Genomic DNA, 23,138 nt, shown 5'->3' with positions numbered 1-23,138 from the left:
AACATTTGCAGGGTCGCAACCATAGGTTATGGGGTCTGGCTGGGACTGGACCATGTGAAAGATTATACTGTCTATTAACAGTAATTATATAAGCTTAAAAGGTTTTGGCTTATGTGAAACAAATATATTTTAATAAGCAACTTCATTTTAATTAATTACATTTTATTTATACATTTATATATGTGAAGTACTTTAAGACCTGATTCGGTGACCCAAAATTTGAATAATTTTCATTTTATATGGCACGTGAGTCGAAAAACAAATGTAAAAGTAACAACAACAATCAAACAAAGGGTGAGTCAAGTTTGTAAATTAGTTTATTGCACCGCCATTGGTTCCCATTACAAGTGTGTTATTCGATTAATTAAAATGCATTTACGCATTTCTACAAACATATAAATATATTCACACTCCACAACTCCATTAATTATTCTTATTGCAATCAACGAAACTCCGAGATGCTAAAGAACACCTTTAACTTAAGTCGATCTATCCGATCAAAGCTGAAAGTCGCATGAATCGCATATTCCCCAGAAGGCAGAGGCAACATATCCAGCGCCTTGGTGGGAAAACGAAAGTGCTCCACACATAACTCCGCCTGCAAAGGAACACAAAGGAAGCCCAGATAATATTGTTAAATTTGTAGATTACTATATTGATTGGTAAATACATACGCAAATTTTACAATCGATCAGTAATTAATAAGTTTGAAAATTGATGAATATGGAAATCTTAATTATGTTATACTTTTGGAAAAACTATTAGGTGCTTAAATGATTGATATTTTTGTGAAAATATTTAATATATTGATTTATAAACTACATGGCCAATTTTTATTATTTTGATTAGTCAGAGAAGTATATTAATGAAATATGTTAATATATAAATAGATATAGATTGTTCAAATTACAAGTTAATAGATTTATAAATTGAATTCACCTTAATTGATTAATTAAATATTGGCCGCGTAACTTAAACATTTCAATGATAGGCAGAAATAATAAATATATTGAAAACTGATTCATTAAGTTAATGGAATTAATAAATACTTTTGGGAAAAACTATTAACGGATTGATAGTCTGACATTTTAACTGATTTAATGGATACATTTTATTTAATCAAATCTATCGATATACGAAGTATTGTATGAGTAGAATATGTTATTTTTTTGACTAAGAGAAGGAAAAGTTGATACACAATAAGAAAGATAATTTAACAACTTAGTTAATAGTTTATGTACTATATTACTATTTCAATTAATCGCTGTAATCAATAATTTACGAACTCACCGGTAATGGACATTGCTTGACATTTGTGTGATTAGCAAAACTATTGAATATAATGTTGACGAAAGGATGATTGCGCTTATCCAAATACAAACACAAATCGGAATGTCTGACATCGTAGAGAAAAGGTTTATAGCCGCTAGCACGCTTCAACAGTTGTATTCGCATCTGCAAAGCAATTAAAAAGCCAAAAACTTACAGCTCAAACACATTATTATATCAAAATTTTCCAATATATGTATGTAGGATCTACAAGTAGGCCCTAAAATTTGATTGACTTAAATATAAATATTGAAAGAATTTAAAAAAATCGAGACATTCCCTCAAGCTTACAATTAATACAAATATAAAAATTCCATTGTATAAAAGAAAGCAAGACATTTGCATCGAAATTTGTTAAACATGTGTTTCTTCAGCATCGTGACGCGATTCTTGATCATAACCTTTGGGCTCCTGAGGCCCGCACGTTACACCCACCAAGCTATCGACTTGGCCCGAGAGCGAGAGCTGACTGCTTGGAGCAAGTATTGGGTAGTCTATGCGGGTCTGGTGTGCATCGAGATGTTAGGAGATGCATTCTTCGCCTGGATGCCGCTATACGCAGAGACCAAGCTGCTGATTGTCTTGTGGCTGATTGTATCAGCGCCCCAGGCGAGCGTCTGGGTCTTTGATACGATTCTCCATCCGCTGTTAATACGGCATGCATCAAAGATCGATCACTTTCTGGTGCACGGCAAAGCGCATTTACTCAGCGATGTGCTGAGATACACCTCAGGGTTCTGTGTGCGCAGTTTGAACTCTGTGCTGCCCTTGGTATCGCAGTTGTGGAAGAAACCTCCTCGCCATCCGCAGACTGACGATGCCCTGGATGCTCTAAGTAACGAAGAACCTGATGATGTGGAACCGACTATAGAAGAGTCAAGAACGCATTCTAATCAGTATTTGGATGCGATCACTGAAGAAGAATCCTATGACATCGCGTTTCCATCGTCACAATCGCAGTCAATGGGACAAATTAATGGAGCACAACGTAAAAATAATTTCTCGAAGCTTTCCATACCAGATCTTAACAAGAAGCTGACAACTCAACTTGCTGCATTGAATCGCACCAAACGCAAACCATATGTCTACGAGAGACAACTAGATGCTACAACTCTTAAGGACGACACGGAGGACTCGCTGCAAAGCCAAATCCTTGCTGCAGAACGTTCATTACGAGCAGTTCATAATGGCAGGGAGCGACAACGTTTTCCATAGGGTTCCACACTCGATCGATATATTATATACAAATTCTCAGTAAAACGACTCTTATGAAAAGAGAAACAACTAATATATGAACGATTTTGAAGATAAATAAATCTTTACGAAATTTTTAAATTTTTTTTATTTTTTTATAGGAATTTATAATAACTTTATATTGATATTTATACCCGCTACTCTGTCTTTATTTTTTTTGTGTTTATTCTTTGTACTCTCTGGTATATTTGGAATGTAATAGTATATCGATAAGCCAAATATAACCTTCAGTATATTTTAGTATGTTTTATGTATATGAATTTAATATAGTTTAAGAATAATACCCGCCCTATTCTATTGAAAACGGGTAGTTGGTAATAGTATATCGATCTGCCAAATAGCCTTCAGAATATTATACTAATTTTTTTCTGTATATTCATTTTTTATATTTAAGAATAAAACCACCCTCTGGCAGTCGAGCACACTCGACTGTGGCTTTCTTACTAGTTTATTTTTTTTTTTATTTTTTTAATTTTTCATTGACATATTTATTTCTCTGTAAACCTTTATATTGATTTTTGTTTATTTAGTAATTTGATCTCATATCTAATTTCAGTGCTCCACTGATCTCGATCCCTTCACTTGTTTATTACAATTTTAAACGTTCATAAATTTGGGTTTATTGAATGTTATTGTATTATTTGGACATTAAGCGTAACAATTTCTCGTAAATAAAAATGCAAATTAACTCATGTAATTAAAATTAATACCTATAAAAGTAAACAACAATTCTTACGATCATTAAAATCTTCTGAGTTGATTGCCCTAGGTCACTTTTCGAGAATTCACTGTACTTTGAGAAAACCAATATGTTTAAATTTCCAGACACTTTCCAAATTGACAAATCGAACCAATTCTGAATGTATTTGGAATCGATTAATAATTGTAATCATTATATATAGACAAGTTAAAATTGCTACATTTTACTTTAATTGGTCCAAACCGAAAATCGAACTATATTTTTATTTGTTGTTAACGCTTTGCTGCATAAAATTGATGTATATTTTGAGCAAAATCAAAGAGCGGAACAGACTACTATATAACAACACTGTATATAAACTTATTTCCAATATATTTTCAGAATTCATTGGGTATTTCGTATAGAGAACTCACCGCAACTGGGTTCTTTGGGAACTTGAGGATCTTAAGCCGTAAACTCATTTCGGCAACGTCACGTTTAACCGCATATAGTCGACAGGCGGTGAATGCTGTATAGTTGACATCCTGGCTAACACACTCGACATTTGTAAACTTGGCCAAAGCGTTTATCTATCGAGAGAGGGAGATCACATTAGTTGTCGCCCATAATGCGAACTGATCCACGACACTTGCTTGCACAATTTGCCCGAGCATGACCAAATGCACTATGAACCAGATGAACGCCATTAATAATATCAACAGATCTTAAATAAATGATCGATTCCCGTTCGCAGTTGTTTTTTCTATCCGCGCTCGAAAGCAAAACGCGCGCTGTTCAATCGCCAACTGAATTTGGCAATAATTCATTCTCGAAATTGTATACTAAAATTTTGACCGGATTCCCAATAAATTGAACAGCAATTTTCTTTATTATCATAATTACTCAGCAATTATATTGAAATTTGAAAAACATTAAATCGACGATGGTGTTTGGTGTTTAATGAAAAGACAAATCAAATTGTAGATTGACCTAGCGATCTACTAAATATCTTCTTCTTCTTCTAGTTACATTATCTTACAACTATTATAGTTCTCTATTTGTGTAGGTGTGTTTGAGTGTGTGCTTATGGAATTGATGTAATGCTTGCGATATCTAATCGCTTCCCTCATCCTCATCAACATCTTCTTCGTTACTTTCATTGGTCTCCTCATCGCTAGCTTCCTCTTCGCTTTCACTTTCCTTTGCCTTCTTCTTGGCACTTCCTTCACCAGATTTGCTCTTCTTTTTTGCCGGCTCACTAGACTTGTTCTTGGCCTCATCAGAACTGGTGGAATCATCATCGGATATGTATTCCTTGCTCTTGAAACTACCGCCCGATGTATTTGCCTTCTTCGCTGGCGATGCTTCAGTTTTGCGTTTCTTAACCGATTTGCTCTTTGAGCCCTCATCATCGCTGCCAGCATCGGCGCCTGGCTTATAATTACGCATCTCGTCCTGATAGCGCTGTTTATCCTTGGCAGCGGCATCCTCCCATTTGCTTTTGTCTTTCAGCTCGCGCCACATCTCGCCGCCCTTCTTGGCAATTTCTGTAACCTTAATGCCGGGATTCTCGCGCTTGATCTCCTCTCGTGTATCATTGAGCCACAGCATGAATGCAGTTGTAGCACGCTTCGGCTTATTGGAGTCCTTCTTCTTTGTGGGCTTTTTCTACAATTTGATTGCAATTAGTGTCTCAATCGATTAGAGTATTAGTTTTAGTTCACTTACCGTACGCTCCTTCTCCTTTCTTTCTTTCTTCTCTTTTTTCTCTTTCTTCTCGCGCTTTTTCTCCTTCTTCTTGGGCGAACCGTCCTCATCCCCGCCTCCACCACCGCCGCCTCCGCTAGCATCGCTGTCATCATCCGAATCGCTCTGCACATTGCTGTCATACTCCTCGGCCACATCGGATTCATTTTCGTTTGGTTTAAAGTCCTCATCGGTGGACTCTTCATCCGAATCATCGCCATCATCGTCATCCTCCTCCTTCTCACGTGCCTCCGCCTTCAGTCGTGCCAGATAAGCATCCGGCTCGTTCTCATTGTCTGAATCACCAAAGTCCACGTCTTTGTAGCCGCTCTTATCCTTGCCCATGTTGCTCACATGTAGTTTCTTCTGTGTGATGAAATCGAACAGCTTGGCGTACTCTTCCTTCTCAATCGACGAGAAGATGTGCACGGTGCCATTCTTGAGCGTCACCTCAAAATCAAAGGATCGAGTCGAGCCTCCGCTACGTGCGAAATTCACGGAGCTAATCTCCTCGAAGCGAATGTGCAGCGGTGGCTTGTGTATGTAAATGAAACCACGTTCCAGCGGATACAAATAGCCAGCGGCCGCCTTGAACGAACAGCCTACGGCAGCTGTGCCGGAATGTCCAATGAAATTTCCAGGTCCAGTAATCTTGCGTCCAATCAGTACCTTCATTACCTTGCCCATCACTTCGTAGACGGGACCCGAGAGCTCCTTCTCAACCTTGCCTTCGTACTTATCGCGCAACTCGGCCTCACTAAAGGGCAGCTCAATGGTTGTCTCCTCATCGGGAGCAAAGAGCAGCACCAGATAATGATAGCGTGTTTGGCCCTGCTTGATGGGTGGATCCAGCGATAGCACAAAGAACATTTGACGACTGTCCTTGTGCGGTAGCATGAACAAACGCAGCACCGAGTCCATGGGTATTTTGTAATCGAAGGTTTTACCGTGCAGCTGGAAGAATGTCGAGAAGATTTTGATATCATAGCGACCACGCGGCGTAAGTATATGAATCTCGCGGAATATGGCAATCGATTCGCCAGATGCTGATATCACCGACGCCTTGTTCATCACATTCTGATGAAACTTTTCCACAGGATCCTCCTCAGCCGACTCCACAGCGGGTATATGGAAGCGCATCTCCAGCAAACCAACCGGTGCATCATCGTTCTGATGAAATTCCAGCGTAACTTCGTTTTTGCCGGTGACACACTGCGAGACATGTGACAGCGGCACCTCAAAGATAGTCTTTGTGTCTTTGTCAAAGCTCAGCACAGAGCCCATGAAACGGGCAGTGCCCCAATTCCAGCCCTTGACGCACATCTCCTTCTCGACCATTTCCTGCGAATACGCATCCTTGATGTATTTGCCCAATTTCTCGTGTTCACTATCGCGGAAGCCCGAAAAGCGATGCAAGGCGCCGCTCTTGGTGAACACACGCAGTCCCCAGGTGCCAACGAATTTCTGCGAATTGATCAGATCGATGTCATCGGCGGCAATTTGCTCCACTTTGCCTGTTTTGTTGTTTTTAAATATGATATTCTGTTCGGTTAGCTTGAGGCGTCCCGAAGACTACAAAAGGAAAGGGAGGAGAGAAGAGAATTGCTGTCAGACAAAAGCAGCTGAGAAATTTGCCAATTTGCGACACTTACCAAAACACCGCGAACTTCGGCGTTTATGTCGTTGTACTCCAGCGCGTCAACCATGTTTAATGTGTCCTGCACGAGTTAACGAAACGATAAACAAAACTTATAATTACACCAGTCTGCGCAATTCTTCAACACTTTGTAAATACAAAATTTGCACGAGAAAAATGCCGACAGAGCGGAGACACTGCGCGCCCAATTTTAGGTTAGACGCTAGAGATGCGAACTACACGATATTCGTATTAAGAGTGACGGTTATTTTACAGCTACTATTTACAGCTGACCGCTATTTGTTTGCAGCGCTAAAGTGACTCTTGCCACTGAAAACAGCTGTGATATTGAAAAAAATCGCAATATTCAAATAAAAAGTGGTCTATTAATTTTCTTTTGTAGTAAATATGCCAGCTTCCCATAATTATTTTTATTTTTAAATTTGTGGCTCTAATTTGCTTTTTTCATTTAAAGCACAAGTTGGCAGCACTGCACAGCTGTTGCTTGCCGCTTGCTATCGATATTCGATACTCCGATAAGTTAAACAAACACCTGAGGAAAAACATAAACATAAGAGCACAACGTTTAGCATTTCTTTAATTCAATAATTAAAATAGAAACCGTGCAATGCAGCGTGGTAAAATATCATTCGGCAAAATACAGCTGAACGTAAATAAAACTCCAGCTGAGCCGAAAAAAGACGAACAAGAAGATGCCGGTGGATTTAAGAAAATGGACAAGCAGCAAATGATACGACAAATTGAAGATGTGGCCGAGGATCTGGAAAGTCAGCATCTGAAGGAAGTGATGGGCATCAGTGGCTTTGGACGTAAGGCGGCCAAAGTGTTTGACATCAATGAGCAGATTGCCAAAGCGCGCACAGCAGCGCCGCCTGCTCCAGAGCCACAAGCAGCAGAGAATGAGGATGAGGATGAAGATGTGATAGGACCATTGCCTCCAAGCGCAGCAGTGGCCGAAACTGAGCAGCAACAGTCTGCAGAAGGGACTAAAACCAAGACTCCGCAAGCAGCTTCAACTGATAAGGACGACGAGGATGAGGACGACGCCGACAGCGATGGTGACTCGGATGGTGAGGAGAGTTTGCCGCGTCGCATTCCCTACACACACGAAGTGCAAATGCAGCACGGGTCGCGTGCCGTGCTCGCTTTGGCTGGCGATCCATCAGGCGCACGCATTGTGTCCGGCTCGATTGACTATGACATGTGCTTCTGGGACTTTGCAGGCATGGACTCGTCCATGCGCAGTTTTCGCCAGCTGCAGCCATGCGAGAATCATCCAATTCGTGCACTGCAATACTCAGTGACTGGCGACATGATACTGGTCATTTCTGGCAATGCACAGGCCAAGGTGCTGGATCGCGATGGGTTCGAGAAACTCGAGTGCTGTAAGGGAGATCAGTATATTAGCGACATGAGTCGCACGAAGGGGCATGTGGCACAGCTAACCTCGGGCTGCTGGCATCCCTTCAATCGCGAACAATTCCTCACGGCCGCCTTGGATGGCACTCTGCGTATCTGGCAAGGATTTCGGGTCAAGGAGCAACTGCAGGTGATTAAAACTAGAGCACAGGGCGGCCTAAGAACGAGTGCCTCGGCCTGCAATTACAATCGGGATGCCACACTGATTGCGGCGGGCTGTGTGGATGGCTCCATACAGACCTGGGATACACGCAAGATGTTTGTGAATACGACGCATTGTGTGCGGGATGCGCATCAAAAGGGCTCCGAGATCACGTCCATTGTATTCTCCTACATGGGACAACAGCTGGCAACACGTTGCAACGACGAGACCATGAAGCTGTGGGATCTGCGCAACTTCAAGAAACCCATGCACAGTTGGAAGGATCTTTATTCACGCTATGACACCACCGATTGTTGCTTTAGTCCCGATGATCGCATGCTGGTGACGGGTGAATCCCTAGCTAAGGGTCAAACGGAGGCAAATTTGCATTTCTTCAGCACACAAAGCTTTGAGCAAGTGCAGCGTATTCCGGTAGCCGGTTCACATATCATCAAAACGCTGTGGCATCCCAAGTTGAATCAACTGTTCGTCAGCTGTGGCAATGGCATCATCAAGTGCTACTATGATGAGCATCGTAGCATACGCGGCGCCAAATTGTGTGTGGTAAAGACTCATCGCAAGCGACAACCGATGGAAATGGTTGGCGTATCTCAGATCATAACTCCACATGCCCTGCCCTTGTTCAGGCAAGAGAAAACGCGTTCCTCGCGCAAGAAGATGGAGAAAGCACGCATGGATCCCGTCAAATCGAAAAGACCCGATCTGCCTATTACCAGCGGTCAAGGCGGTCGTGTGGCCAGCTCTGGCGGAACACTCTCATCCTACGTCATACGGAATTTGGGTCTGAGCAAGCGTGTGGACGATGATCAGGATCCACGTGAAGCTATCCTGAAATTCGCTAAAGATGCGGCAGAGAATCCTTATTGGATTGCGCCTGCCTACAAGCAAACTCAGCCCAAGGCTATATTCTCCGAAAAACTGCCCGCTGATGAAGGAGCTCCCTCAGCCAAGAAAACCAAAACGGAATCGGATGCCACCTAGTTTATAAATAGACATTACCTCTGATTATTTTAGCTTATAAATAAATACAGATTTTATAAGAATTTTCCTAAAATGTTATAATTTACTTCTTCTAAAATATATATCTATCTGTATCTGTAAAATACAGACAAAACTATAAGTTGCTATTCTGTTTTGACTTTAAAGATATATTAATCAAAAATTGAATGGTACTTTAGAATTGGTCCAAATTCTATTGGATTTATCAGATTGTGAAAAGGCATCCAAAAAACTTGAATTAAATTTTAACTTAATGTTCAAAACTGTCACAGTGTTATGCAGATACTCGTAAGAATATTTCTAGGACTGATATTTTATTGAAAAGATAATTATAAATGTGGTAAACATTCTCTATTAATGTTTCATCTACTTCCACTTGAGCTCTAAATAATATTCTCTTAGCTGTCTGTTGAAAATATCTCTACTCAGAAAAATCTTTCATAATATAATTTTAAAAATTCTTGAACTACAAATGTTTCTGACTACTTAGGGATTACTCAAAGTTCTTTTTACTTTAAACTAAACTATAAATTTAATATTTGTAAAAACAGTTTCGAAATGCCCAATAACATAATTTTCGATTTGTATACTTATGGCGGGACTAATGTTGAGTATTTTTCCTTAAATTCACTCGGTTTGAACTTTATTAAACATACATAGTACATGACTTTTGGGTTTTAATCGTATTGATTGATTTTGTTGATTTGTTTTGTTTAATTTTATGGGTTTTATTCGATTGTTTGTTTTGTTTCGGGGGTATGTATAATATGGTATGGTATGTGCTTTGTATATAATACTTGTACATTTATGTATGTATGTTAGGTATATGTTATATGGTATGTTTATAGGTATAAGTAAGTATATAGAGCCATTGGTTAGATTGCGGCCCATTTAACATAACTTTCGTGCCTTGTATTTAAACATAATTATTTGTAATTATGCTCAATTCTAAGTTACCCAAAGATTCATAAAGTGCTGTACATAAGAACTGTATAGTAGTATAATTATAATAATATTAATCCGAAAATTCTTGAAACATATCCATAAAATATGATCAACAATATCTAAGACAGAGTTTTCTCTCTTTGTTGTTATCATTAACAATATTTAATATATCTTGTGTATATATAAGTACATTTATCTTGAGTAAGAATTTTTGTTTTTGCTAGAATAGTTTACATAATAATATCAAGTTGAACGAACCAAGGTATCTCTTAGGTACAATGCTGAATATGTTATTTAACTAGACACCATTTGTATTTTATTATTTTTCCCTTTTGTTTCCATTTTTTTGGTGCGTCATTCTCATTTGTATTCGACAAATATTTCAAAATAGCCATTTTATAATAGAATACATACATATATAAATATGTATAGTATATAGTATGCTATCAATATTATAAATTAGATATTTAACAGTTGATTGCAATGAGGCGGATTTTCATAATATCATTCGTTACCATATTTGTTTCTTCACTTCTCACTATATATAATTTTATTTTTTAAATTTTTTTTTAACATTTTCTCGATATTCGATTTGTATTTAATGCAGCTACATTTTTATTTTTCGAATGTAAAATTTGTCAAGAACTAAACTAAAATATGGAAATCTTCTATTCTCAATTCTTTGAAAGAAATTCGCATACTCCATTTTTGAAAATGATATTCATGTTCCACTTTGTTAGTTTTTATTAATCATTTGCTACTTTCATTTTCATTATATTTATAGGTACTTTCTGTGTAACGTGTTTTTCTTTTCTTTTTTTTGTGGTGTGTTTTTTTGTGTGCTTGTTGTTGGTGTTGTTGGTTCCTCTAGTTGTCTATGGCTTGGTTTCGATGCAACTCCATTGGAGTCCGTCGCTTATATATGATATGATCGCGATGCAAATAATATCAAAAATGCTTTGTAAATATCTTTGATCAACCCAATGCAGGGTATTATCTTGTAGTCGTATATATGTATGCTAAGCAACTATGTGAAAATTCGTTTGAATTGCTTTCAATAAAATGAACCAAGTTAAGCCAAAGTTAACTGTATCCCGGATTGCTTTCTCTATGTATATGAAGTCTCAATATAAAATATATCTATGTGAGTGTAATCGTATGTATCTATGTGTGTATAAGCACCAAAAAACCATAATAAAGCAATGTGAGTGGCAATTAATATTGCAGGCCAATGTCCACGATATGTTTGCGGTTATACTCCCTCTATATATACCATAAGTAAGTATGTGTATATATCATTATGTCTATGTAAATGTGGTTTGTTCTCTGCTGCTGTTGCTATGAGAAAGTATCTATGTTAAATGTATCTATGTATCTTTTGCGGTTTCTTTTGCCAAGTTGTCTCCAGGTTCTTGTGGTTTTGCGAGGACTCTTTGTGTAATCTCTGGGAAGCCATCGATTTACTGTGCGAACGGATTATGTGCACCGCCACCGCCGCCGGGTATATCCAGATTGCCGCCAGTGGTCTGATAGGTGCCATAGGGTCCGCCATTGGGATTCATCTCGTTCAAGCGCGAATTGGACAGAGCACGCGGTATCGGATTGCTGGGCACGCCATGGGGAGCCAAGTGGGAAGTTTCCTCAGCCACCTGCGAAGTTTTAATATAAGTCAATACTTGGCAATCGAGTGAAATGTTAGAAAGAAAGCTACAGTCGAGTTCGACTGTGAGATACCCGGCATTCAAATCATCAGAGTTTAAGGTAAATATGTTATTATATTTTATATTATCTTAAAAAAGTATTCACAGCTTGGTAAATGTTTTTGAGAAACTATTGTGAAATCTATTATTTGATATGTATGAAATTTTTAGAAAACCCCTTTACTATCTGTTACTATATTATTGTAATGCAATATTGTAATATATATAGCTACAATAGTTATATTTAAAAACTTTTTTATGAAATATTTACGTTACAATACTTATAATATTTTTAAAAAAAATTCAGCTTTGAATTCAGTTTTTTTGTGAGTGGAAAATAATTTAAATGCAATTTAAAATTGAGGATTATTTTCGTTGTTCATAACATTAGCTTTAAATTTGCTTTGTAACATTCTGAAGCGTGGAAAATAATGAAAAATATCATTTAATTTGCAGTAGTCTGTAAAGTCGGAATTCTCTTCTTTTTGTTAAAGTGTGGATTCAAATTTAAAACAGCATTTAATTTTAAGGAGTATTGTGTCTTTTCACAGACTAATAAGTGGATATTATTATATTTATTTACTCAGTTTACACCCTCTTCTATTCGATGACTACCGGGTATATGGCATTCAAGAATTAAAAAGTAAGTGCATTAATCTACCTGTGCAAGTCGAGCTCATCTAAAGAATTGTTCATTTCAGCGGATCGGCAACTTACCTGATGCGGATCCTCGGTGACGGGAATGTCCGAGATGAAGCCCTGCTCTTTGCGATAGAAATTGATGAAGATGAAGAGGCCGAGCACGAAGAGGCAAGCGATACCATACCAACGGAAGGTAGCAGTAGTACCGTAGTAGGTGACAAACATGCCACCAATGATGGCGCCACAGCCACGACCCAAGCCATGATGAATGCCCTGCAGCACCCCCTGACCCGAGGCGCGTAAGTGCTTGGGCGTGTTGTGAGCAATGTAGGAGCACGAAGCCGCCCAGACGGCGGCGTGTGTGATGCCCTGCATCAGTTCGAAGGGCAACACCATCCACGGATTGGTCAGATACGAGATGTACAGAAAACGCAGCACATTGCCAATGAGGCCCAAGCACAGCACCTTCACATGACCGATTTGGGTGATCAAGCGGAAGCTAAAGAAATAGGCAAAGATTTCGGACACATGATTGATCACGGAGGCGACACCAAACAATGTGGGCGTGCCGCCATAGTCTTGCAAATGCCAGAACAGAAAAGTGAAAATCAAACCGATGCCAAAGCCCATGAACCAGGCGACAAACAGAAACGACGCTGTCTTCACATCCTTGAAGTGGGTCAACACCGTCATCCACTCGGGCAACTCCTTGGCCGTCTGGGCAAACACCTTGGACTCGGCCCCAATATGCGGTTGCGCCTGATGGCCAGCAGCAAGGAAACTACTGACGCCACCAGCGCAGGCACCTGAAGCGGCGCTGCCGCTACCCACAGCCAGTGATGGTAGATTGAGTTGAGCGGCCAGCTGATTCATCGACTCCTCCTCGGCCTTCTTGTTGGGATCCACAAACTGTGCCGATGCCTGCTGTTGACTCTCATCGACGGGCTCGTATTTGAACGTGATCTTCGCAGCCGAGATGATGGCACAGGTCATCAACACCGAGAAGATGGAGAAACAAATGTTATAGTTCTTTTCCTTGTTGCCAGCGCCGCATGGATGATTGGAGAACGAGGTGGAGTGATCCAGTGCAATGCCCACCAAGAACATTGAGATGCCCCAGCCGAGGGAGCCAAACATTCGCTGATGTCCATACTTATCCGCATCCTCGCCCAGCAGCGTAATGACTGCCGAATCTGCCAAGGTGATGGCTGGAGCGCTGAAGAACTCGCCTATAAGGATGACCAGCAACAGCAAAAAGAATGCCTTTTGGATGTCCTGTAAAAGTAAGAGGTAGAGCGAAAATTTAGCTGTATGGTAGAATGTAATTAGATATTATGGAATAATAAATATGGACTTCAATATTCTGAAAATAAGAAATTGGAAAATGTATATAACATGGTAAAATATTATTATAGATATAGTCTGAAGACCTCAACTGCTGTGACTACAAATTAGAAATAAATTCTGAATTCCGAGATACAATATAGAGAATATTTTAAGTACTCAAGTATTTCATTCATAGCATTACATATAGAAATCAGAGAAGTATTATTACAAAACAAAGAACATTTGAAACATGCTTGCTATAAAATTTATAATACGCTAACTATAAATTTATTTAGATCTTAATATGTAGCTAAAAGATTTATTGGAATATCGCGAGGTGTGGAACTTAATTCCTAAGAAAATCGAGTTATTTCGTTGAAGTGTCTTATAATTACTCATACTAAACTAGCTTTTATATCTGAAATATATTAGTATAAATATATTTCAAGCTAAAGCTGACTCGGCTTTGTTATTTCATCTTATTTTGTACTATTTAGAAATTGATAATATTTATCGGATAATATCACACAAGCTTTTGTAGTATATTGAGTATATTATTGAAGCTGACTTTACTTTGGATTCCCTTCTGTATTTGTACTATTAATAAAATATACTAAAATAAAGTAATATGGGAATTTTCTTCTTATTTTGTATGATTTTAAAATGGTTAGCAAGTATCTGAGAGTCTACATTTGAAAGAAGCTATCTGCCTAAGCTACAAATAAATTTTAAACACTTATACATTCAGAATTCGTGTTAGACTGAACTGTAATTGATTTAGGTGGCATATTGGAACATAATAATTATTTAAAAGTCAGGAACTTACTGGTGTGCGATAAACCATAGAGCTGAAGATGGGCGTCACATAATCCCTGTGATTCTTATCATCGTAGTTGCTCACAAAGTTGATGTGCACTGGAGAGATGCCCGCATCAATGCGCGGCAAGAGTAGCGATCTCTTGCGTCTAATGTGCGACTCCTGTTCCTCATCCTGATCTTCAGCGAGCATGTCCAGCTCATCGTAGGCCAGCTCATGATCCCGCTCATACATGGCCGAAGTGTCGCGCTTGGTGCGCGTATAAGTGAGCACAAAATCGGTGGCATTGCGACGCTCAATGCAATTGACGGCCTCAGGCCGGATGAAGCTCAGCGGTATGGTGAAGAGCACCCAGCAGGCGAGCGAGGCCAGCAGCAGCTTCTTTCCCTGGCGACAACGATCCGCATAGGAGCCCCAGAAGGGCGCCGAAAGGAACTCGACAAACGGACGCATGCCAACGAGAATGCCGCATTGACCCGGATTCATGCCCATCTGCTTGAAGTAGACGCCCATCAGCGGGAAGAGCGAACCAAAGGCGGCGTAGAAGAAGAAGTAGAAACTCTTGACGGGAATCAGCTCCTGCTCCGTGGCGCCAAAGAACATTTGCAAGATCTCCGAGTGTCCGCGTACTTTGTGCGTTGAATCCTTGGCCTCAGGATACCTAAAGATGAACTTTAATAAGAGCAGTGTTTTTTGATGGTTTTAATGTTGGTTTACTTACAAATTGGGATCCACCTCACCACTGGCCTCCACATCGACACGCGGTCGAGCGCCTGGTGGTCCATAGCCCGCCTGCTGCTGCTGCTGCTGTTGTCCATAGGCAACTCCTCCGCCTTGATCGTATCCACCAGTTGCCTGCTGCTCATAGCCATAACCCATGTTCGGCTGCTGCTGCTGCTGTGGTTGTCCATAGCCAACATTCGATGCAGGCGCTCCAAATGGATTGGCTGCACCTCCTCCTCCAGCTCCAGCATTGTAGGGATTCATCCTGTCACTGTCTCAATGCTATTAAACGCCTCTCGTTCTGTTCCTTGCTCTGCTCCGCTGCTGCCGCTGGCGTTGTCTCTTTTGTCTCTCTCTCTCTCTCTCTCTCTCTCTCTCGCTCGCTCAACTATGCTTTTTTGCTTTGCTTCTTCGCACTGCGCTGACTACAGCATCCTGTCTGTGATTATCCTTTAGCAGCTGTTTAGGTAGACAAAAGCCCAATTAGTCTGTTGCTCTTTGTCACTGCTCACTGGCTGTGTAATAAACTAAGGGGGTGTGTGTGCTGAGGGTGTGTGTGTGTGTGTTCTTTAGTTTTCCTTGGGCATATGCCTAATAAAAGGGAGAGACAGCTCGGAAATTTCTGCAATTATAGCAGCTCTTTGTAGCTGTCGGAGACTCGTTACTTTTCATAGTGTAATTGACAAATCAAAGCATATTAACTGAGTACTTGACCATTATTCACAGTACTTGGAGCTCCATTATTCATTAAGGCACAATTGTTAAACTAAAGCATAAGCTCCAATTATGCTTTCATGACACTTTCATAGAGTAAATTTTATAGTTGAGCATTACTTGATTAAATTTAAAGCTTTTTTGTAAAAGGTTTTGTCTTTATTAGACATGATTTTTATTGAATATTTTCGAAAACATTTTTTTCAAAATTATTCAAAGCAGAATGTTCAGTCAAAAGGAGGCTGTTTCTTTCTATACTAAAATTTTTAAGGACACATTTTACTCAGTACTAAAGTTCTGCTCCTTTCTATACTAAAATTCTTACCAACATATTTTACCTTAGAAAAAACTGTTGAAATAAGTTTTTAAAAAGACTTTTTTGTTGATAAATTTGCGATCAATCAATTTTAAAGTTGATGATTGTTTAAGATGTCATTATTAATTGAAAATTGTTCACAGCATTAAAATTGGAAAATTTACTATCGATGCAATAAGTTTTCCAACAAAATCAATATTTTTATTTAGGTGAAACTTCACATTATGATTTTAACGTCAATAAACTCACGTTTTTCATTAACTTTTTTGTCAAATTCTTGTAAATAGCTCTTACACTTAATCTTCAAAGTAACGCATTAAGAGAGTTGAGTAATCAATAAACTGATTATGGATAGCTACTAAATATGTTTGTAATTTTTTTTATTGAAAATGAAAACTCAAATTTTTTAAGTTGTTAAACCAACTTCGCATTGAACTAACTTTCAGCCATAGATGCAACCACATAGTTATAAGATAGCATATTAAAAATCATACTCCCACTTCAGACAATCACTTGTTGAATCTGCACTAGCTATAAGAAATTTCTATCCGTATTGCATGGATCTTAGTCACTATTTCTTCACTTTAGAAGTGCGCAATTGTTTTGTGCGAATTTATGGTTTTGTTGTGCAAGTAAATCAGCATAAATAAGCTTCGCTGACTGTCGCAATTTCATAATAAAACCGATGCCAAATGACACAATCGAAAAGTGCTCGAAAGGGAAAACTCATGATGCGACGATTGGTGGAGGGAATGGGGGAGAACTTCAGCTTGAGTGAGTATTACATTAGCTTTGAGCTTGCGAGCATGTGGAATTCTTTGAGTGGCTTTCAGGTAGCTTTTTTTTTATCACACATACGCACTGTTTAGCACGTTCTGAATGTAGGTAAGTGGGTTTGTCTATAACTGTCGCTGTCGCTGTCACTGTCACTGTAACTGTGTGTGTATACACAGAATACACAGACACACTGACATACTGACAAAGGTTGACTTGTTGTTGTTTCTGGCATGTGAGATTCAAGGAGTAAACTTTAACATTTTATATAAGAAGAAATAAAAAAGAAAGAAGAACAGACAAATTTCTTCATTATCCTTTTGTTGCACAACTTTTGGCAAGCATTTCAGGCACTTTGTTAGCCCAGTTGGCAGACAGCAGCTATGTACACTTTGAAGGCCAACATCAAGCCCACACACACACACACACACACACACATATAGGCAGTGAAAATTCGACTGCAGATTTTCATTCATTATATACAGAGTATGGATTTTGTTTTAATCTATACTCGAAAATAATTGCAATATTTAAACACACCCGAAAATGTAGTTAGCACATTTAATAACTTTTTTATGGGAATTAAAATTTTGTAATTTTCACACGATTATCGTTGAGTGTGGCTCACTGAATGTGTTACGTGCGTAATCGATAAGCAAAGTTTCTCTACAGACACAAATCGCGTCTTGCCTCTATACGCGCATTTGACACACAGTTTCCACACACAGAGCAGCAATTTCTACCACCACGAACAGAACAGAACAGAACACAACACAACACATGAAAAGAAATCCACTCAAGAACGAGGAAAAGCGAAGGAAAACGGAAAAGCTCTCTCAAGCGTATTTCAAATGTAATGAGATTTGACGCCGCCGCTGACAGGCGACGATACAAAAGTCGCGCGCCGGCTAAGAGAGACAAAGAGCAACGCGACGGACAGAGAAAGGTATAGCGAAAGAGATGGGGAGAGTACTTTGCAATTGACGTTTTTGAAAACAGACAACTTGGCGCCAAACAAGTTTTAATTCATTTAAACGAGAGTTGAAAGTTTCCAACAAATAATACATATATGAGAAGTCAAAACATCGGCTTCAAAAAAATAACATTAGTATAGTATAGACTTGATATTTACTTAAAGTATTTAAATTTCTTGATTGTAATGATAATTCTTTTCTGATTATTTGTAATACAAATAATATAGGAAAATAATTTTATTTTCCCAGCTTAAAATATTTTTAATTCCAATAATGAAATATTGAATTAAGATGAACATGCACCAATTTGTTAAGTTTAAATAAATAACTTTTTAATTCAAATAAATTGTTATATACATATAATATGAGACATACAAATTTGTGTATGATGCAATATTATTGTGAGCCTAAAATATGTTAATTTTGAAACAATATAAATAAGACTTTAATTTATATGTTTTATTTCGGTGAAGTACAATTAATTTTGAAACAATATAAATAAGACTTTAATTTATATGTTTTATTTCGGTGAAGTACAATTTATTCATTATAGATACAAAAAACAAATTTCTTAACGGTATGAAATTTAATTTAAGTATTTATAACAGCTGCAAATATTTTAAATTGCAATTCAAAAAACACTATTTTTCAGTAATATGAATAAGACTTTAATTTTGTTTGTATTTAGGTGAATTACCTTTTCTTGACTTTAGAAAAATATTTAGATGCTAGAATTTATTATTATTTTTATGACATTTTCTGAAAATCTCTATGAGGAAATCTCTGTCAATTAAGCTACAATCATCGGCTTGTAAACCACTTAATCCCAATCTATTCATTTAAAACACCTCGCAAGAGTTCAAGAACACGTGAGGGACTTTTTTGTGAAATTCTTAGAACAATGTTTGTTCAGAAAGCATCATTTGTGAATCACATTAATAAACCAATTTGTAATTGAGAACTGGATGCTGAATGAGGAAACGAGAAAGGGAGAGCAAACACCTGATAAGACAAAAGTAGTATACTAAATGTATTAGCTACAAAGACAGCCGCAGTAAATCGTATTGTTTTATTTAGCTAATCTTGAAAAAACCTGAAAGTGACCCCAGCAAAAAAAAATACCATAATTGAAGCCTAAGATGACGACAACACAAGCTTCTATAGTAGATTTCTGGAAGTGAGCGAATGATTTTTTATATTTTTTTTTTGCTTGGCAATTGAAACCTAATACAGTTAGGAATGTATAGAGTATAGATGCACATATTTTAATAATTTTGTGAACAACAAAGATATTTCTTCAAAGATTCATAGCAATTTCTGTTTCATTAAATCTTTGAATTATTCGCTTAACTCAAACTTTAAGTTTAGAGTTTGAACTTTAAAGCTTTTCTACCCTCGCACTCTTTCTACGACTCTCTCTCTCTCTCTCTCTCTCTGTCTCTCACCTACGCTCTTTATCTGCAGCTGCGCAGAAAATTCAATTAAATTTTCTCGCCAACTACGACTCAAAGTGAGCTTTGTGCGCTCTTTTGTGCAGAATTCGCTTTTCCACTCGCTTTCACTCACTTTTTGAGCAAATCTATGAATAGCTTTAATTTCGATACCCTACCACAGTAATTTATGCATTGCTGTGGAATTATAAAACTTATTCCAGCCATGTATTCAACTCACACTTTGCTTAAAATATACCTTTACCTGTGACCCGTTGTTATAGCAAGAGTATTAAGCTGCCGTTAATCTAAAAAGCAATTTGTATTTATTGATAAAACTTTTGCTTTCAACGACAAATTCTCATTGATCTGCTTAGGGACAACACTCTCTCACCCTCTTTTTGTGCACCACTGCGAACGCAACAAGTGGAAGCAATAATTTATTGCTCTGAAAGTCCCCTTTTGAGGCTGTTGATAAGACCAACCAAGTCAAGAGCAAGTCAATCATCAGGCGACTTCTCTAGGTGCTTCCCCTAAAATTTTAAGCTATATAAGCTTCTGTTTGGACATCAATTCATCAACAGTTCATTCAACAGTCTTCTAGGCAACATCAAGAAATATGCAGAGCAGCAGCATTCTCATTCTGGCCGTGGTGGCCATCAGTGCTTGTGTGGAGGCCATGCCCCAACGCTTCCAAACTCTGCCCTATTATCCACCTCCAACTCAGCCACCTCGTCCTATTCGAGTGCGTCGTCAGGTGCTGGGCGGTTCCCTGGCATCGAATCCTGCAGGAGGCGCTGACGCCAAGTTGGCTCTTAGCAAGGGCATCGGAACTCCAGACCACAATGTGATTGGACAAGTCTTTGCTGCAGGCAACACTCAGAAGGGTCCAGTTACCACTGGTGGATCGTTGGCCTACAACAAGTAAGTTGATAGAAGACTAAATATATTGAATAGAGGTACTCATCATTACTTAATCCCTTCCAGTCACGGACATGGCTTCGATCTGACCAAGACCCACACTCCCGGTGTCCAGGACAGCTTCACTCAGTCCGCCCATGCTAATCTCTTCAACAATGGCAGACACAACCTGGATGCCAAGGTTTTCGCCTCCCAGAATAAGCTCGCCAATGGCTTTGAGTTCCAGCGCAATGGAGCTGGACTGGATTACTCCCACATCAATGGACATGGTGCCAGTCTGACTCACTCCAACATTCCCGGCATTGGCAAGCAATTGGGTCTGGATACTCGTGCTAATCTCTGGTCCTCCAGGATCGCAATACTCGCCTTGACTTGACTGGAAATGCTTCCAAGTGGACAAGCGGTCCATTCAGTGGCCAGACCAACTTTGGCGGCGGATTGGGACTGAGCCACCATTTCGGTTAAAATGATCAACTGAAAATTAGTAAATGTTTATACTAACAACTATTTATTACTAAAATTAGTGAATAAAATTCGAAAAAATATTAGTTTACTGGTATTTCTTTATTAATTATTTGCAAAAAAAAAACGTTAAAAATGAGTATTAAGATAAAAATTATTTAATATCTCATTTTTATTTTTAGAAATACTTTTATTTTCTGTCATACTCAATTAAACATTTCATGGCAGTAAACGATTCTAATTTCAGAAATCCTATCAGTATTCAGATAAAATGAAAAATTGTATAAAAACCAATAAAACACTAGAGATTACTGTTATAATCTTATTAAAAAAGTATACAATACAATTTTTCTGATTCCAGACGGATATATTTAGTTTTTAAACAACTAAGAAAGCTACGGTCGAATGTGCTTCACTGTAAAATACCCGCTAACCATTTTGAATAGCAGCAAAACAATGCGATATTATTATTAAAATATACCGAATTTAGAATCCACAAATACACTGCAAAATATATTAAAGGCCATTGTTGTTATATTTATACAGAACTACATTCAAAATATTACAGATTTTCAACAAAAGCATCTAAGATCTAAGATCCGTAGTAACATACACTAGTCGTTTTTGTCCATACAAAAATATTTCTACAAAAAAAAATCTACAATTTTTATCCGATCGCAACTAAATTTTCAGGAAGTTTAAATACTAACCTTAGATCCAGTCTTTCATACGGACACACGGATATACTATAGGGTAAAAGGGTATACAAATCATTATAATAATCCTGAATAAGAAACAATACATTTTTATACCCGCTACCCATAGGGTAGATGGGTATTTTAACTTTGTGCCGGCAGGAAATGTATGTAACAGGTAGAAGAAGGCATCTCCGACCCTATAAAGTATATATATTCTTGATCAGCGTCAACAGCCGAGACGATATAGCAATGTCCATCTGTCCGTCTGTCCGTATGAAACACTGGATCTCAGAGACTATAAGAGATAGAGCTATAATTTTTCGACAGCATTTGTTATGTTTGCACGCAGACCAAGTTTGTTTCAAATTTTTGCCACGCCCACTTCCGCCCCCGCAAATAAAAAAAATCGAATATCAAGCGTAATTTTAAAGCTAGAGTTTTTGTATATATAATAATTACTATAGTAGTTATGATTCCTGAAAATTTTGTTGCGATCAGATGAAAATTGTCGAAGTTAAGAAATACTTTTGCATGGGCAAACATGCCTACTTACTAGGGGTCTTAGTTGCTTTAGATGACAATCTGGTGTATTGTGCCGTCTATGATATATTTGGAATGCGGTACTATATAGATATAAGAAATATTCAATTCGGTATATTCTTAGTATTTTTGCAGCATATTCGGTATATTTTAAGAAAAATACCGCAAAATATATTTCTTTTATTCAAAATGGGTAGCGGGTATCTCGCAGTCGAGTACACTCGACTGTAGCTTTCTTACTTGTTATTTTTGTCGAAGAATTCCGATTAAAGAACAAAAGTATAGTACTATTGAAACAGCAAAAGCATGCACAAAATCCAACATTTTACCAGCTTCAATTACCGATTGTTATCACCGACTATTATGTGTATATAATCAATATTAAGAGATTCTAAAATTAATTAATCAATTTCATAATTTAAAAAAATTTTCAATTCAAATTTTCAATCAAAAATGTTAAATCCATTACCATTTTTTGATAAGATATGAGAGGCAATAATATTTTAGTTTAATTTTGTTGTTTAACAAAATAATTCACTTCTTATCCTATTTTTAATTACCTAACTCTCGTAACTAAATCCATAATAAAATTATAAATATAGTTAAAAATTATGAACAATTTTCTGAATGATGTTTGATGATTGTAGGTGATCTATTTACTTGAAATGAGCTATTAAATATTTTGATAAACTTCAAAAGATTTGAGGTAGCGATCTGTAAGTATTATAGCCACCTTATCAATATACATTTCATTCACGCTTTTTGCTTTGTCTAGTAACGAAAATCCCCTTTAGAGGCTGCTGATAAGATGGACTAAGACAAACATCAACTCAGAGATGTCGGTCCGGGTAATTCACAATCTGTAAACACAAAAAGCCAGGTGCATCCCCTTTGAGGTGAATTTACGTAT

At 38.0% G+C, this 23,138-nt stretch overlaps 5 protein-coding genes and 1 pseudogene across 5 annotated transcripts; 3 read left to right on the top strand and 3 right to left on the bottom strand.

The window, feature by feature from the left end:
• Positions 1–328: 328 nt before the first annotated feature.
• On the bottom strand, positions 329–3,968 carry LOC117566486 (uncharacterized). Its single transcript, XM_034246019.2, has 3 exons — positions 3,697–3,968; positions 1,291–1,455; positions 329–598 (listed from the first exon to the last, which is right to left on the bottom strand). Exons 1-3 carry the CDS (start codon positions 3,742–3,744, stop codon positions 443–445), a joined length of 369 nt encoding a protein of 122 aa, XP_034101910.1. The 5' UTR covers positions 3,745–3,968; the 3' UTR covers positions 329–442.
• Positions 1,560–2,642, top strand: LOC117569047 (receptor expression-enhancing protein 3). Its single transcript, XM_034250047.2, has one exon. The coding sequence runs from the start codon at positions 1,690–1,692 to the stop codon at positions 2,542–2,544; it is 855 nt and encodes a 284-aa protein (XP_034105938.1). The 5' UTR covers positions 1,560–1,689; the 3' UTR covers positions 2,545–2,642.
• Positions 3,969–4,141: 173 nt separating the features above from the next.
• On the bottom strand, positions 4,142–6,883 carry LOC117569046 (FACT complex subunit Ssrp1). Its single transcript, XM_034250046.2, has 3 exons — positions 6,661–6,883; positions 4,991–6,580; positions 4,142–4,930 (listed from the first exon to the last, which is right to left on the bottom strand). The coding sequence occupies exons 1-3, from the start codon at positions 6,712–6,714 to the stop codon at positions 4,376–4,378; spliced, it is 2,199 nt and encodes a 732-aa protein (XP_034105937.1). The 5' UTR covers positions 6,715–6,883; the 3' UTR covers positions 4,142–4,375.
• Positions 6,884–7,171: 288 nt separating this feature from the next.
• Positions 7,172–9,285, top strand: LOC117566433 (gastrulation defective protein 1 homolog). Its single transcript, XM_034245964.2, has one exon. The coding sequence runs from the start codon at positions 7,273–7,275 to the stop codon at positions 9,226–9,228; it is 1,956 nt and encodes a 651-aa protein (XP_034101855.1). The 5' UTR covers positions 7,172–7,272; the 3' UTR covers positions 9,229–9,285.
• Positions 9,286–9,842: 557 nt separating this feature from the next.
• On the bottom strand, positions 9,843–17,944 carry LOC117566432 (major facilitator superfamily domain-containing protein 6). The gene is made up of 5 exons (XM_034245962.2): positions 17,744–17,944; positions 15,398–15,858; positions 14,686–15,337; positions 12,609–13,808; positions 9,843–11,840 (listed from the first exon to the last, which is right to left on the bottom strand). The coding sequence occupies exons 2-5, from the start codon at positions 15,661–15,663 to the stop codon at positions 11,652–11,654; spliced, it is 2,307 nt and encodes a 768-aa protein (XP_034101853.1). The 5' UTR covers positions 15,664–15,858; positions 17,744–17,944; the 3' UTR covers positions 9,843–11,651.
• A 2,282-nt stretch (positions 17,945–20,226) lies between these two features.
• Positions 20,227–21,081, top strand: LOC117566437 (attacin-B-like; annotated as a pseudogene).
• The last annotated feature ends 2,057 nt before the right edge of the window (positions 21,082–23,138 follow it).

This window comes from Drosophila albomicans, chromosome 3 (genome assembly GCF_009650485.2).
Source record: "Drosophila albomicans strain 15112-1751.03 chromosome 3, ASM965048v2, whole genome shotgun sequence".
NCBI lineage: Eukaryota > Metazoa > Arthropoda > Insecta > Diptera > Drosophilidae > Drosophila > Drosophila albomicans.
Note: the sequence above shows the minus strand (reverse complement) of the source record. Positions and strands in the feature narration are given on the sequence as shown.

Excerpts from the sequence above, each read along its gene's own strand:
- LOC117566432 (XM_034245962.2), bottom strand. The coding sequence starts at position 15,663 with ATGAATCCCTACAATGCTGGAGCTGGAGGAGGAGGTGCAGCCAATCCA. Across the intron at positions 15,338-15,397 it reads GGTGAGGTGGATCCCAATTT|GTATCCTGAGGCCAAGGATT; the intron begins GTAAGTAAACCA and ends GTTCATCTTTAG. Across the intron at positions 13,809-14,685 it reads CTATGGTTTATCGCACACCA|GACATCCAAAAGGCATTCTT; the intron begins GTAAGTTCCTGA and ends TTACTTTTACAG.
- LOC117569046 (XM_034250046.2), bottom strand. The coding sequence starts at position 6,714 with ATGGTTGACGCGCTGGAGTACAACGACATAAACGCCGAAGTTCGCGGT. Across the intron at positions 6,581-6,660 it reads CCGAAGTTCGCGGTGTTTTG|TCTTCGGGACGCCTCAAGCT; the intron begins GTAAGTGTCGCA and ends TTCCTTTTGTAG. Across the intron at positions 4,931-4,990 it reads GAAAGGAGAAGGAGCGTACG|AAAAAGCCCACAAAGAAGAA; the intron begins GTAAGTGAACTA and ends ATCAAATTGTAG.
- LOC117569047 (XM_034250047.2), top strand. The coding sequence starts at position 1,690 with ATGTGTTTCTTCAGCATCGTGACGCGATTCTTGATCATAACCTTTGGG.
- LOC117566486 (XM_034246019.2), bottom strand. The coding sequence starts at position 3,744 with ATGAGTTTACGGCTTAAGATCCTCAAGTTCCCAAAGAACCCAGTTGCG. Across the intron at positions 1,456-3,696 it reads TCCCAAAGAACCCAGTTGCG|ATGCGAATACAACTGTTGAA; the intron begins GTGAGTTCTCTA and ends ATTGCTTTGCAG. Across the intron at positions 599-1,290 it reads TCAAGCAATGTCCATTACCG|GCGGAGTTATGTGTGGAGCA; the intron begins GTGAGTTCGTAA and ends GTTCCTTTGCAG.
- LOC117566433 (XM_034245964.2), top strand. The coding sequence starts at position 7,273 with ATGCAGCGTGGTAAAATATCATTCGGCAAAATACAGCTGAACGTAAAT.